Source organism: Camelina sativa, chromosome 10, assembly GCF_030686135.1.
Source record: "Camelina sativa cultivar CO46 ecotype springtype chromosome 10, ASM3068613v1".
Taxonomy (NCBI): Eukaryota; Viridiplantae; Streptophyta; class Magnoliopsida; order Brassicales; family Brassicaceae; genus Camelina; species Camelina sativa.
In genome coordinates this window covers 8,471,624-8,485,775 of record NC_141889.1, presented here as the reverse complement: position 1 = coordinate 8,485,775, position 14,152 = coordinate 8,471,624, and the positions used below count along the sequence as shown (strand labels likewise).

Here is a 14,152-nt window from a genome sequence, read left to right as displayed (position 1 = left end):
ATAATTTAGAAAAACTGGTTTGATACTTTAAGAAAGTGAAACATGATTAGGAAGAAGTGAGAAGATCGATCTGATGTTAATGTTCATCTGCTCTCATCAGACGAAACAACAGACCATAATAAACAAACCTAAAGTTAACTTAAACCCCACGGGAAGTCTATACAACCGACTCTGCCAACATAATCTTCTTCATCATCTCTCCGATCTCTCTCCTGCTTTCACATATTCTAAGTTTTGGAACGCACCATACAAACATCATCACAACCACCACGACAAAGACCGACAAAGATAAAACCCTAACTTACTAAAATCTGCACCAAAGAGCTTCCAAATTATAACTTACCATCCCCTGTGGCTTTTATCTTCATGAACCCGCGTTTATCTTTTTCTGCGCTTCGTTTCCACCTGAAGACAACAACAGCATTGTTAACATCAGTGACAAGCTTTTGGGCACAAAACAGGAAGAAAACAAGGGTTCCTTTGAGTGCCAGACATTTCAGAAGCTACTATCGTGGAAAGGCGATTTGAAATCATTCTTTCACTTAACAGTCATAGAGATTTCTAACTCTGATATCTATAGAATGCTCAAGTGCATGGAAGTAGAAGCATTACAAAATGGACCTTTGACAACCTTAACAGACAGATTGTTTTGCAGCTAGACCTGGAGGAACCTTAAGATCCTTACAGGACCAAGAACAATTAATTGTATCTTTCTGGCCATTCCCCACTCAGCAAGCACCATTAAGCCATTGCATAAATTTGGTTTCGTAACTTTTCCCAGATCTCAATTGCAAGTCAATGACACGGTTGCACACAGAGGGGTAGAGGCTAAAGTTATTAAAGTGATAGAACTATATAGGAGATGACTAGAGAGAGACAAGCGGACCTTGACATCATCAGCTGGAGAAGAATTAAACCCGTTCTGAGATTTTTTGACATCGTCATCAGAACTGCATTCAGCACACACAAAGTGATCAAGCTTCTTTGCTTCTTCAATCGTCATGCCAACACACGCCGGATGGTACCTACAACATCGAATTGTGATGCTTATTATCAAAAATTTGTGGAAAAGAATTTGCAATTTTAAAAACAGAAACCTAACTCTCTTTTCCATTGAAATAAAAGGAAGTTAATAGAAAGACATATATCAACATTTACCAGTCTTTGCAGCCTTCACATTGCACCATGAGATCATCTGGATTATAAGGCATTTCACATTTGCAGTACCTTCAGAAGCAAAAACAAGCCACAAAATAATAAACATCATGGAAACTCCAGGTAAGAAGAGTTAATTCTGAACTGATTACTATTTATCTACTTACACAGCAACTCGATCAGGGGTAAAAGCGCCAGTAGCAGCCTTGTACTCGAATCTACAATAATAATCCTCCGCACCAACGTTTTCAAGCCTCGTGTAGTTTTTGAAGGTGTGAACAATGCATTTTCCCTCAATGGTGTGTGCGCTTTGAACATCAAAATGGTCAGACAAGAAAAGTTCTTTGGCTCCATGAAATTGTCTCCTACCACCAAGGGACTCCTCAGGACGGTAATACCATCGACAGTGCACCTTCACATTGTTCCTAGCATCAGCTTCAATCTTCTCGACACGGGCCACATATGGTGGTTTACCAGCATCCGATGGGCGCATCAACACACAATCCCCCACTGCAGAAAATAACCTCAAAGATTAGTTCATGCCCAACATTAGTAAATTGATATGAAAGCTTGCGACTTTTGTACACTAGTAACACTAGACAGCTAACTAGCATTCTTTCAGCTACAAAAGGTTAAAAACAAAATGAACAAAAGTATGGGTTGCATATTTAAAAGTCATCACTCCCTTCTACTAAAAATGCCTAGACCATAACACATGCACCTAGTCAGGAAAAGAAAAAAAAGGAACATTTCACATGTGGAAGCTCATATTGTTGCGTCAAGAAACATAACGAGCTACAATGCAGATGATAGAGATGCAATGAATCTAAGTACCAAAACCAAACAAAAGAAAGGGTCCATGTTTCACATTCAACCACCTAAACACAAACTTCTTTTCTAGAAACCAAAAAAAGTAAGGAAATTTACAGATAAAAACCCCAAAATCAAAACAATTCACTGAAATGTAGCTTTGATTAAACAACGAGAGCTACCAAATATCACATTTTTCGCCATAGCACAAACCAAACACATTCAAAATCCTATCTACAGAGCAGTGACATACACAGTTAACAGCTACACAAAGAACCAAAAACAAGGATGCATCTAAAACACACACAAGCAGACATTGAACGACACAGACTCCATATCTAAGCTCTCAATCATTCCCTTCCTTCCTAGAAATACAATTGAGCCCTCAAATGCCCAAAAAACATGCATAAGAATGTCTAAATTTAAACAAGTGACGATAAGAGAAGGATAAAAATAAGACTACCACCTCTCACAACTTTGTTGGTGCCCTTGATGGTATAAGAGTCCAGCTCCTTCCTCCCCGGCTTAATTTTCGAGGCGACACCAGGTCGAGTTTTCGCCATGGAAGCTAGGGTTTTTTTTTTCAAACCGGAATTAAAAAAAAAAAAAAAGGTAAGGTTTTTTTGGGTTGCCGGAAATGTATAAAAAGATTGGGGCTTTTGAGAAGATTAGGATGTTTAGATCGATGGGTATGAGGAGGAAGAAAGTGAAATCAGAGTGAAGGGGAGAAGAGAGGAAGACGAAGAGAGTAAATCTGGAACCCTAGATTCTCTCCAGGTGAAGAAGATGAGTCATTTGCAAATTTGAGAGTTTTACTGTTGTTGTTGTTGCCAAAGCCCAATTTATTTTTTTGCCCTTTTATTTTTTTTTATTTTCTCTTATTAACAAATTTGGAAATTTTGTTACTTTTTCCTGCGACTGACTTTTACCGTAAAATTGGGAAAAAAGTGAATGATTTTCAAAAAATTTACTGTCGTTTTTGGAATTTGGATCGAGATATTTGTGCAGATAAAAAGAGGTAAAATAAAAAAAGTACGCAAATTTAATTTGATTTTCATGGTCATCACTCATCACTCATCTAAGTTTTTTTTTATGTTATCATGTTGTTAGAGAGCTATACTGACAAAAGATCAATGTTTTATATATACCACGCGTGTTTAATCTTTCGGCTAAAAAAATTTTACTAAATAAATCATCAGTTTTGGTGTTTGATGAAACAAAAGATTAGTGAATGAAAACTAAATTAATCATGGATTTACGTAAGTCCAAAACAGCCAGTTTGGCACACCAATAACATGAATATTTTTAATCAAAAGTTCAATGATATTTCTTTTGATATACCAAACTGTCATATACTACTAATTATTTAGATTGAACTTTACTAAAACCCAAAATCATATGTGAGATTTGATAAATTGTTAGAGCTTGCACATGATTAAAGGAAAACTTTGTAACTAAAATTTCCACTCAGATGTGATATATCATATATGTAACAAGTATAGAAGTGAACACATTTTCAAACGAAGAATAAAAAACAGAGAGACCATATGTTTTTTTGTTCTTCTTTTTGCCACAATATGCGGATTAAACATTTTTTTTAATATAATTTCAGTACAGTTACCAAGTTTTTAAAATCTCTCTCTAATGCATATGAATATAAGAAGAAAAGAAGAAAAAAAAACGAAATTTTTCTAGAATTTCTGAATGACAACAGAATTTGCGAGACCGGCTTGATCAATGGTCTGAGAAGGGTCAGTAAGTGGCTTTGGTGGGAACCCCATGACCTGTAGTGTGTAATTGATTGCATTCCCTGGTCGAGAAGACTCAATGAACGCACGAATGTCGTTGACAGTGTGATGGTTGTTGAACTTAGCCACTATACGTGTCCCATCACCGAGCCTAAGCTGGATCGATGTGGATGGAAGAGTTTCATCTACTACAAAACTCTGTGACGGTGATGAAACTGCTGCTACCTCGGATACTAGGTTGTCTAGACTTGAAGCTGTTGATGAGCTGGCACCACCTAGAGTCCTTCCGACTCCTTGAAATGCAACCTTAGGTTTCTCCCGCTCCTATAGAAGCAAAAATGTTTCAGTGTTGTTACCATAGTAGTTACTGCATCTCAATACCGAACTGAGCCAGTCCATAGTAGGTTAATTTGGTTATTATCATTCATAAACTGAAATACTTTGGATTAAACACTCTAATAGGCTAAACACCAAACCAAAGACGTCATAAAGAAAGCAAAGAGGACTCACGGGGCATTTCTCCTCTCTTCTCATTAGATTGACATGTACCGGAGCTCTTTTATCAGCAGGCTCAAGCTCCTTTGGGCATTCAGACTTTCGAATGCTCTGCAATAACAAAAACAAATCATTCCAAACATTGAAAATCAGTAGCTAAAACTGTAAGCTACAACCAAACAAAAGCACCACACTTACATCAAGAAACGAAGCGTTCTCAGGATCATCCAACTTCCTCAAAGGTCCATCATCAACAGTGAATCCGTTAGACCAGAAAATAATATTGTGAATCACAGGCTCAGGCTGTTGAAGAGCGGTCGGCACACTATCTCCAGAAAGCAACCTCCCGGTTCCAGTAAAACTTCTAGAACTTGAAGGACGCTCAAGAGGTCCTTCAACAGCTCCTAGTTGCCTTGCTTGATTGAAAATCTCATCAACATCATCGTGTTTCGGTTCTTTCGTAGGATCCTGAACAAGCATACCACTGCAACACACACAAAGATCATATCAAGTTTCTGAATGTTCCTGAACAAACAAGTATACCACTACAAAGATCCAATCAAGTTTCAACATTTTTACCAAATCATACTAATCCTCAACTAAAACACTGAGTAATTAATTACTAAACTGAAACAATCTCATGAATATATAAACCCTCGGATTCAAGAATCTGAAATCTTGAGATTAAGGGTTTTAAAAAAAAGCACCGACCTTTTCTCACCACCGGTGAAATACTCCTGAGGTCCATCGGAGTCACTATCGGAATCAGGTCCTGATCTACGGTTCAGATCGGAAAGCGTACGGATACCACCAGTCCGACCACTCGTTGGCTTCGACGGTTTCTTGTCCTTAGACGACATATCTCCGCTGCTTTGATCGGAAAAAAAAAAAGCAAAAAGGAAACGAATTTGAGAGAGAGAGAGAGAGAGAGAGAGAGAGAGAATTATTAAGAGGAATTAAAATCGAACTAACTATGAAACAATGCACTAATAAGCATTACGCGCTAACCAAGCGCGTGGAATCTAGTTACTGACTTGTGCCTTTGTTAATTCTTACGCATTCTCGCTTGTGCGCGTGTGCTTAGCGAGAAACAAATCAGGATTAATTTAATAATTTTTTTTTTTTTGCTATTTAGCGTTTGAGAAATTATAAAAATAGAGAACACCTTTTTGTATTATTTCCGAATAATCTTTTAAGCGAATTTTAGTAGCGATAAAGTTAACAAATTTTTGTTTTTTTTTTTCTTGTAAGCAATTGATGAATCTATGAACAAGTTTCGTAGACCTACACTACTTGAGAAAGTGAATAATGCTTGCTTTTTTACTCGAAAGTGGAACCACTTTAGTCTTAATCAGCTTTTAAAGTTGGAAAGAATCAAAAAACCAAACAATAGAACCCATGTTCCACTGTCTCTCTCCTTTCTTGCGGACTTTATTATGGGTAAGTCGTCGGCAAGACTCCGCCGGAGCCAAACCTCTACGTCGGAGAACAAAACGACCGACGGTGAGTTGTCGGGTAAAGATGGCTCTAATGTTCCTCATAGCTCCGACTCAGAGACTGAGTCAAACTCGAGCTTAGATTCCGGGACCGAGTCGAACATAAGCTCTGACTCGACAACTTACACAGGACTGTCGGCGATCGTAAGGGTCTTGTCTGACTCTCTGCTTCGAACGGAATTGGCGGAGATGGAGATGATCAAGGCTCGTGAAGCAGCGAGGTTGGAAGCTGAGAAGAGGAGGTTGGAAATGGAAGTAGAGTTGACTCGGATGGTGCTTGAGACTCATTTGCAAGCGACGGCGTCGTTACTCGTCGGAGAACAGAATATTTCTCCGGAGGGGAGGAAGAGAAAGAGATCAGAAGAAGCTGAAGAACACGGTGAGTCCTCCTCTTCCACCTCAAGGTAAATCAATTAAACTCAAAAGCACCCCCTTCACCGTTAAAAGATCCACACTAGAGAAAACATTAACAAAGGTTCTGTAATGAATGCAGGGAAAAGAAATTAGCTTTGTTGGGATAACTTCAACTTAACCTGACTTTTTGGAACTCTTTGACCTGAAAAAATTACAAAAACGTCAAAGTCAAAAGGTCAAACTGTCTTATGTTTTGTTTACTCTTTATGTGTTTCGAGGGAGGATACTTCTTTACTCTTTTGTTCAACCTCTAATGAATAATTTTACTAATACAAAGTCTAATAGAAGGTGTGTTGTTTAGTACCCTTTCTTCTAATTCTAAATGAACGTTAGGCATAGCGAGGATTTAACAACTCGAGCTTATACATATGAAAATGTGCCTTCCTCCTAAGAAGGGACCATGTAGCAAGTTTGGCCTCGAGCTCTTGATGGCATGTAGCCTACCCTCCTCATTCACTGTTGAAAGATATTGGTTCTTCTTCCATATAATACAACAAACGTTTCACTTGTAAGAGAAATTGCACAGTTTACGGTTGTAAGCTGTAACCAAAGTTGTTCTGTTTAGTAACTAACTTTGACTTTGTTCAAAAACAGAGTAAGACGTGGACAAGAGAGAGAGAAACGTTGTGTGAATCTGATTTTTTTTTTTTTTTTTTTAATTACAACAATACACATACAATAATATACCACCAAACCTCAATTTGTAAACTAACAATCAGAAACTGTATGCTGTTCATGTTCTTCAAAATTAAGTATGAATTGGTTAAGTCATATAGTAAACATGACATGTTAATATAGTTAAATACATCTCCATATAGTTCTCAGTTTCTCACGTCTTGATCTCTCTTTTTTTTTTATTTCTTATCAGCTAAACTATGGGTAAGTTAACTTCTATCCTATTGTTGTTGATCATATCATCATACGCCACTGCTACAATCAAAATTGATCTCAAGAAGATCATCAAACAGCCAAAATCAATTACTTACATTGGTGGAAAAATCCTGCTTAAAAGCAATAGGGACGTTGCGGTGAGATAGGTCTGGGTACACCATCCAAAACTTTCGGTGTCCTTTCTGGTACCTATCGAAAAAGACACGGAAAGTTCGGGATGGTGTACCCAGACCTAGCTCACCGTAATACGCAACGTCGCTATTGCTTTTAAGCAGGATTTTTCCACCAAGGTTTCTGATATATGGGTACCTGGTGTAAATTGGCCTGTAACCTTGGTCATGGCATATATATCCAGCGAGTCGTCGACCTATGTAAAGAACGTACGGTACATCTTCCTACTCATGTTTTTTTATTTTCTCAATATCCCATAATCTAATTATAAATCTTACAGGAGAACCCGTAACAATCCCCTATGAGGGTACTCGTATAGAAGGATTCTTGAGCATAGATGATATTACTATAAGGTCAAATGGTTGTGCAAAAACAAGTAAGAATATTGACCTTGAACATCGTTAATAATTGGTTTCATTTACTTTGTTTAACTTTACGCATTTTTACATTCAGCAATTCATAGAGGCTAATAACGAAGCAGGTGGAAAAAATACACAATTCAATATATGCCTTTAGATGGTATTCTTGGGCTGGGATTCCAAGAGAATTCTGTGAAACGTTCGGTCCCTCTTTGGTAAGTATTTTTTTTACAGCTGTATCCTTTAGCATTATACTATACTAACACTGATAAATCTTTTTATGCTATACTATATAGGGAGAACATGCGAACACAAGGTTTGATTCAACAGCACATTTTCTCCATTTGGTTAAAATATTACAACCCACAAGATGAAGAAAATGGAGTTATCATTTTTGGTGGATACGATCAAGCCCACTTTAAAGGGTCGCACGCCTATGTTCCTGTAACACAGAATGTTTATTGGGAGTTCGTGATGGGGACAATACACATCGGAGGGGAACAAACTGATCTTTGCGCCGAGGGTTGTGCAGCAATTGTTGACACCGGCTATTCTATAGTGAGAGTCCCACGGGTAAGAAATTTTATTGTATATTTTTTTTTTGTCCTCTCATGTTGAAAAATGACATCCCGTTTATGTGGTATTTTTTCGTTGTTGTAAATAACCTAATGGTTTTTTTTTCTAGTCTATAATTAATAGTATAAATCGAGCTATATATAGGAGTAGACGACTTTCTTACCGGATCAGTGGATTGCACAAAGATTTCCTCGATGCCCACAATCTCCAAGTGATCATCAATCAACATCGGTGTGAAAGAAACTTTTCTCTGGTTTGGGTAAACTAGAATGTGTAGCCGGTACATTGATTGGGGGAACAATATCAAATTTCAAAAAGAAACCGAATAAAAAGTAAGACAAAATATTTGATTAAAACAACAATAACCAAAGAACATATTGAAGAGGAAAACATAATCATGTACGCTTGAAACTTGGTAAGAACCATCGAGCTCTAGAGAGTTGAACTGACGAACAATCAAATTTTTGTAGCGACTCCATCTTTCGTGTCTCGAAATTGAAGATAAAGATACCATTTCTCTTCTTTCCTTGACTACCACTGAAATAGATGGAATTTCTATGGAGTCCCTCAACTTCTTTATCCACGAGTACAGTGACACCTAGATCCAGAAGCATTGCCTCATCGCCCAAAGAATCAACTTGTTCATATATGGGGAACCCTGCTGATGAATAAACTTTGTAGACACGGAAAGACTCGGATCCAGACCTAGGTCTTATCATTCTTTGAACCTTGAGGACATCTCCTGTTACTGTGACTACCAGTTTTGTCTCAGCAGAACCATGCATTACTTAGTCTACTACTTAGTCTATGGCTACGACGAAGCTCAAATCTAAACAGCTGCATATCACATTGAAAGGTTTGTTGAGGAATCTCTCCAGAAAAATCTAAGATTGTGAAACTATTTATGGTGGTAGAGAAGTAAAGCTTGTGATCCTTGTAAACCATGTGAAGACAATGCGATAATCCCGGCACCTGGTTCCACGAGGTATCTCCTTTCTTGGCATAAAACACACACCAACTTCCAAGTCCCCAAAGAACTATATAATCTTCTTTGGTTTTCTCGTCAATCCAAATCACAGGGGATCCCACACCAAAATCTTTGACCTTCCTTTCGAATTGATCATTAGAAACGAGAAACCAATCATCTAAACCTCGCTTAATCTTTGTTGTTCCAAGTTGTGACTCCACAGATGGCAGATCAATCTTTTCGTGTGTAAAAAGATTCAAAATGTAGAGATTATACCGTGGATCTCTCATAAGGAGCCAGCTTCCATAGGTTGCTTGACAAACACTCTTGGCAAATTCAAGACCAAGATCTTGCGTTTTGTAGAGTTTGTGTTTTTCCTCGGGATTGAACAACGTGCATGAATTGTTGTTGTTTTCGTCTTCTTCCGGAAAGAGAATCAGCCAAAGGATCTGATGGTTTTCGGATATGACTTCTCTGGAAGCAGAGTACCAAGAAGAGCATACGGATTTAGCTCGTTGGAAATTAACAAAGCTGAGGCTCCAACACTGAAGTCAAGAGATCTATAGGAAGATCGGACCAGTAACTGGATGCATCTGCTCAGAGAAAATTAGGGTTATGCTTATTCTCCATGAAAACTTAAGATCAAATGTTTTGTCTTACCAGCAGAGATGTTCCGTATTTATTATAGTATTTATATAACCTAGACCCGTCTTTACACTCTTACTCCAACCAATACTAGGATTGAGGTCATCTTTTCTATGGGCCTCATCAGCCCAGTCTGTATAGCTCGCCATAAATGTATTGGAGATGTATTATATTCTTCAATCATTTTGGTTCGTAATATATTTTTTTGTAGAGATATCTTCCGCCTCTCTCAATATTTACCATGGAGAAGAACCCTAACCCTAAAACCTGGTCGGAGCTTCCTCTAGATCTCTTGAACTTAGTTTTCCAACGCCTCAACTTTGTTAATTTCCAACGAGCTAAATCGGTGTGTTCGTCTTGGTACTCTGCCTCCAGACACTCTGTGCCCAAAAATCAGATCGTCCCTTGGTTGATTCTCTTCCCGAATGACAAAAACAACAACAACAACAGTTCTTCTTCATGCACGTTGTTCAATCCTGGGGAAAAAGACAGACTTTACAAAACACAAGATCTTGGTGTTGAGTTTGCAAAGAGTGTTTGTATTGCAACTTATGGAAGTTGGCTCCTTATGCAAGATTCAAAATATAATCTCTATATTTTGAACCTATTCACCCTCGAGAGGATCAACCTTCCTCCTGTGGAGTCACAACTTGGCGAGATAAAGGTAAAACGAACCATACATGATTGGTTTCACATGTCACATGATCATTACCGGGGCAAGTCCGAAGCTATGACTATAGGATCCGCTGTGTTTTGGATCGACGAGGAATCAAAAGATTATATAGTTCTGTGGGAACTTCGAGATTGGTTTGTGGTTTCTGCCAAGAAAGGAGATACCTCGTGGAATCAGATTCCCGAAATTTCAGATTGCTGTGACCATTGTGACATGGTTTACAAGGATCACAAGCTTTACTGCTTACCCAAATACACTGGTACTTTCCAAATCTTAGATTTTTCTGGAGTGGAGGACAACAAAACTTTTGAGGTGATAAACTTCGAGATAAAAATAACTTCTACAGGTGTTCGTCCTGTTCCATTAAGTAACTTATGGTTCGTTACTGAGACAAAACTTGTGGTTACATTAACAGGAAAAGTCCTCAAGGTTGAAAAGATATGGAGTCCTAACTCTCTCACCTTGTCCTTCAGGGTTTTCAAAATTTCAAAATCATCAGTCTTCTTTGAGGCTTATTATTGTGAAAAGGTTGATTCTTTGGGTGACGAGGCAATGCTTTTGGATCTAGGCATCACTGTGCCCGCCAATGACATTGAGTGACTCAATAGAAACTCCATCTATTTCGGTTGTAGTCATGAAAACAATACAAGTAATATATTTCTCTTCAATCTCGAGACACAGAGGATGGAGCTACTGCACAAATTTGATTGTTCGCCCCTTCAACTCTCTAGAGCTCGATGGTTCTTACCAAGTTTCCCTCACAAGTCACAAGTGACTGATCTTAATTATTAGCTATGTTTTCCTCCTCAATATTTTTTGTTTTTTATTTGCTTTTAATCAGTATGTTGTTTTACACTATTAAGGACGTGCTAGTTTTTAAGTTAAAAGTGATATATGTATACACAAAGGATAAAAATACAAATGAAACTAGCAAATGTGTACAAGATGATACGCTTGATTAAGTGAGCTTTTGTTGTGGAATCTCTAGTGTTTATTGGTATAAAGATAAAGCTCTGAAAGTTAACTTTTTAAGTATTAGTTTGAGATCATAGGATCTAATCTACTGGAAGGGGAACATCTTTGAATTATTTCAGAGTAATATTTTATACTAGCTAGCGAATTTGATAGTCAATACTTCAAAATAAGCACGGTTGAAAGACTTTACCGATAGTGAAAGAATCTGTAGTGAGACTGAGAAAAAAAAAATGAAAGAGTCTATAAACAACTTTAGTAGACATTCCCCTAATGAGATTTTTTTTTCTCAATAGCTAACAAGTAACAACATAATCATCCACAGAGCATGTAAAGGGCATGATACTACAAGCCGAGAGAGTGAACCATCAGATTCAGAACATAGCCCAAAGGGGTATAATTAAGTAGTTCTTTTGAAAGTTAACTTTTTTGCTGTAGGGGTTTGAGATAATGGGATCTGATCTGTGTTATTTTACTCTAGGTAGTTAAATTTAACTAATAGTCTTTGTAGCCCATTAATCAATCTGTGTGGTGATTTCTGAATCAAAATCCAATATATAAGCTGTGTTGTTCAGTCCAATATTCACTAACTCAATGATCTGGTTCTCCTATATTCAATTATATTCCAGTGTCAAATATTTGAGTAAGAAGAACTAAAAAATGTTTATAAATGTCAAAGGGGATTATTATTAGTTACACGTGTTGATTAATGGGCTATAAACTAGGCCAGAAAAGCCCATAGTTTTTTTTTCACCCCCATATTTAATAGTGAAAAGAAAACGAACAACATAGAGAGAGGTATTGAACGGATTTGGTGGGATTTGAATATTTTAGGTTTTTGCAAGATTTAATTGGCTTTTAGAAGATTTATGGTTATTTGTTAGAGTTTTTCTATATTTTTCTAAAAATACTTTATGATTTGGTGAGATTTTATTATTAGAATTTGGGAGATTTTAGAGTACTTTATAACAAAAAAAACAAAAAATTGCCAACTCAGATGACGATGATGGATGCTCTCGACTTCTCATCGATTTCGGTAAGACAGATTATCAAAAGACAGATAAAGAATGTGGATTAGTATCATGTCAAGAGGAAAGGCTCATCGAGGTTGTTGAAGACATTGATGGCAACGTTGTTGTTAGTGGTTGAGTTAAGGTTAGGACCAGGGAATTGACTGTTGATGATAATCACCTTTTTAGGAGCACCGAGAGGTGAGGCAGTTCCGTATGTCACGTTCCATGTATAGAAGAAGTAAGGATCGCCGGCGTTCACAATCGCCACCGTAGAGACGAGGCAGAAAAATAAAAATCAAAGCAAAACTCTGTTTTTGGTTGTTTTCAGTGAAAAGGATTTGTCTTTGAGTTGATTATGATCTTGAGTTCTTGTTTTTTTTTAATGTGCAGAGACATTATGAGTGCGCCAGTGAGACGTATTGATGAGGTTCTTGCTCTACCTTATTCGGAGGATGACTTCGAGGGTATGGAAGTTCCTATTTCTAATAATGATTCTTGGCTCTACGATGGTGAGGATAAGCTAAACTCTGTTCTTCAAGAGAGGCAGAAAGAGATGGAGTTTTATAACTCAAAGAAGGAAAGCAAAAAGAAAGCAAAGGAGAAGCAAGAAGCTGGAAGCTCATCTGATGCGAACATGAACAATTTTGATCTTGGTGATATCTCAAAGTCGATGCAGCAATTCATCCAGAAAGTATCAAGCTACGAAGGAGTAGAAGTGCCAGAAAGCAGGTTATCTATTATCTTGAGCGTTTACCATGTTTCACGTAAAACAGGTTATTCTCAGTTTTACTTTTAAAGGGAGCGTATTGAAACAATGATTTTGGAGGATTTTATGGGATTTAGGAAATTTGGAATTTTGATAGATTTTAGGGAAGTTGATATGATTTATGGTAAAATTCTTTCAAATCCCACCTAAAACCATGAGATTTGAATTTCTGTATTTTTAACTAAACAAATCCTCTCAAATCCTCCAAAATCCCTAAAACTTATTAAAATCCAAATCCACAAACTGTTTTGAATAACAGTGGATATTAAAGTAGATTTTTAAATCATCAGTTCAATAACAGTGAATTTCAGGAGACTTTTTAAAACCCATGATTGAATAACATAGGATTTGTAACTTTTACACAAATCACCTAAAATGTCAAGTTGAATACACCTCCCTTGATGAATCAATCATCTGGTAACTTTGTGATATTTATGCCGGTGGTGGGATTGGAGCGGAGGAGTGAGGAAGAAGACGTGATGAGGTGAGATTGTTTCTGTTTCAATTTTGATTTTCCAAGAAATACAGTTTTTCTTATAAATTCCTGTAAAATCCTACCTCAAAAGGTATGATTTTGAGGGGGAGCATTTTCAACTAAAAAACAAATCAAAATCTCTTACAATCATTCAAAGTAGCAGTTTTTTTAAAAGTTGTAATATTTTGAATAACAGTAGATTTCAAGTAAGTTTTATAAATCATTGATTGAATAACAAGAGATTCTAGAGTAGTTTAAATAACTTTACATAAATCCAAATTGAATAACATAGGATTTTAAAAGATTTTTAAAAATCATCAATTGAATAACAAGTGATTTTAAGAATACTCTAAAATCTTTTAAAATACCAAGTTCAATACCCCCTCCTAGTTTCTACCAAATATAAAACCCGAGATGGCGAGACGCATTCTGATTCTGTTGGAAGTTGATCATGTGTTTAAATCCAGCAAAAAGAAAGTCAAAGAAAGAAGGTGTGAAGATGAGTGAGAGAGCAGATGTAAAAGGA

The 14,152-nt window shown here is 37.0% G+C and overlaps 3 protein-coding genes, 1 long non-coding RNA gene and 2 pseudogenes across 8 annotated transcripts; 3 read left to right on the top strand and 3 right to left on the bottom strand.

The window, feature by feature from the left end:
• Position 1: 1 nt before the first annotated feature.
• Positions 2–3,073, bottom strand: LOC104718102 (chromatin remodeling protein EBS). Of its 4 annotated transcripts, none has more exons than XR_015568222.1 (6): positions 2,432–2,797; positions 1,323–1,665; positions 1,159–1,227; positions 632–1,025; positions 344–405; positions 2–227 (listed from the first exon to the last, which is right to left on the bottom strand). XR_015568222.1 is itself a non-coding variant. In XM_010435775.3 (6 exons), the coding sequence occupies exons 1-5, from the start codon at positions 2,526–2,528 to the stop codon at positions 379–381; spliced, it is 675 nt and encodes a 224-aa protein (XP_010434077.1). In that variant the 5' UTR covers positions 2,529–2,797; the 3' UTR covers positions 2–227; positions 344–378. The 4 variants fall into 4 exon arrangements, 2 of the variants coding, with proteins under 2 accessions (XP_010434077.1, XP_010434075.1); XM_010435775.3 differs by having other exon boundaries at positions 887–1,025; XR_015568221.1 differs by having other exon boundaries at positions 2–405.
• Positions 3,074–3,543: 470 nt separating this feature from the next.
• On the bottom strand, positions 3,544–5,473 carry LOC104722819 (plant UBX domain-containing protein 3). The gene is made up of 4 exons (XM_010435771.2): positions 4,920–5,473; positions 4,407–4,692; positions 4,224–4,319; positions 3,544–4,037 (listed from the first exon to the last, which is right to left on the bottom strand). Exons 1-4 carry the CDS (start codon positions 5,066–5,068, stop codon positions 3,657–3,659), a joined length of 912 nt encoding a protein of 303 aa, XP_010434073.1. The 5' UTR covers positions 5,069–5,473; the 3' UTR covers positions 3,544–3,656.
• LOC104718098 (uncharacterized protein At4g22160-like) lies at positions 5,389–7,092 on the top strand. 2 transcript variants are annotated; one of them, XM_019230486.2, is made up of 2 exons: positions 5,389–6,108; positions 6,198–6,421. In XM_019230486.2, exons 1-2 carry the CDS (start codon positions 5,474–5,476, stop codon positions 6,223–6,225), a joined length of 663 nt encoding a protein of 220 aa, XP_019086031.1. In that variant the 5' UTR covers positions 5,389–5,473; the 3' UTR covers positions 6,226–6,421. The 2 variants fall into 2 exon arrangements, with proteins under 2 accessions (XP_019086031.1, XP_019086032.1); XM_019230487.2 differs by lacking the exon at positions 6,198–6,421 and adding an exon at positions 6,987–7,092 and having other exon boundaries at positions 5,457–6,108.
• Positions 7,093–7,130: 38 nt separating this feature from the next.
• Positions 7,131–8,252, top strand: LOC104718097 (uncharacterized). Its single transcript, XR_756344.3, has 4 exons — positions 7,131–7,389; positions 7,461–7,556; positions 7,634–7,754; positions 7,836–8,252. It is a non-coding gene; the product is annotated as an uncharacterized LOC104718097 (long non-coding RNA).
• Positions 8,253–8,383: 131 nt separating this feature from the next.
• LOC109126816 (putative F-box protein At4g22165 pseudogene) lies at positions 8,384–9,876 on the bottom strand (annotated as a pseudogene).
• A 92-nt stretch (positions 9,877–9,968) lies between these two features.
• LOC104720198 (putative F-box protein At4g22165 pseudogene) lies at positions 9,969–11,076 on the top strand (annotated as a pseudogene).
• Positions 11,077–14,152: the final 3,076 nt, after the last annotated feature.

Excerpts from the sequence above, each read along its gene's own strand:
- LOC104718102 (XM_010435773.3), bottom strand. The coding sequence starts at position 2,528 with ATGGCGAAAACTCGACCTGGTGTCGCCTCGAAAATTAAGCCGGGGAGG. Across the intron at positions 1,666-2,431 it reads CACCAACAAAGTTGTGAGAG|TGGGGGATTGTGTGTTGATG; the intron begins GTGGTAGTCTTA and ends TATTTTCTGCAG. Across the intron at positions 1,228-1,322 it reads ACCCCTGATCGAGTTGCTGT|GTACTGCAAATGTGAAATGC; the intron begins GTAAGTAGATAA and ends TTGCTTCTGAAG.
- LOC104722819 (XM_010435771.2), bottom strand. The coding sequence starts at position 5,068 with ATGTCGTCTAAGGACAAGAAACCGTCGAAGCCAACGAGTGGTCGGACT. Across the intron at positions 4,320-4,406 it reads AGAACGCTTCGTTTCTTGAT|AGCATTCGAAAGTCTGAATG; the intron begins GTAAGTGTGGTG and ends TTGTTATTGCAG. Across the intron at positions 4,038-4,223 it reads GAAGAGAGGAGAAATGCCCC|GAGCGGGAGAAACCTAAGGT; the intron begins GTGAGTCCTCTT and ends TTGCTTCTATAG.
- LOC104718098 (XM_019230486.2), top strand. The coding sequence starts at position 5,474 with ATGAACAAGTTTCGTAGACCTACACTACTTGAGAAAGTGAATAATGCT. Across the intron at positions 6,109-6,197 it reads TCCTCCTCTTCCACCTCAAG|GGAAAAGAAATTAGCTTTGT; the intron begins GTAAATCAATTA and ends TAATGAATGCAG.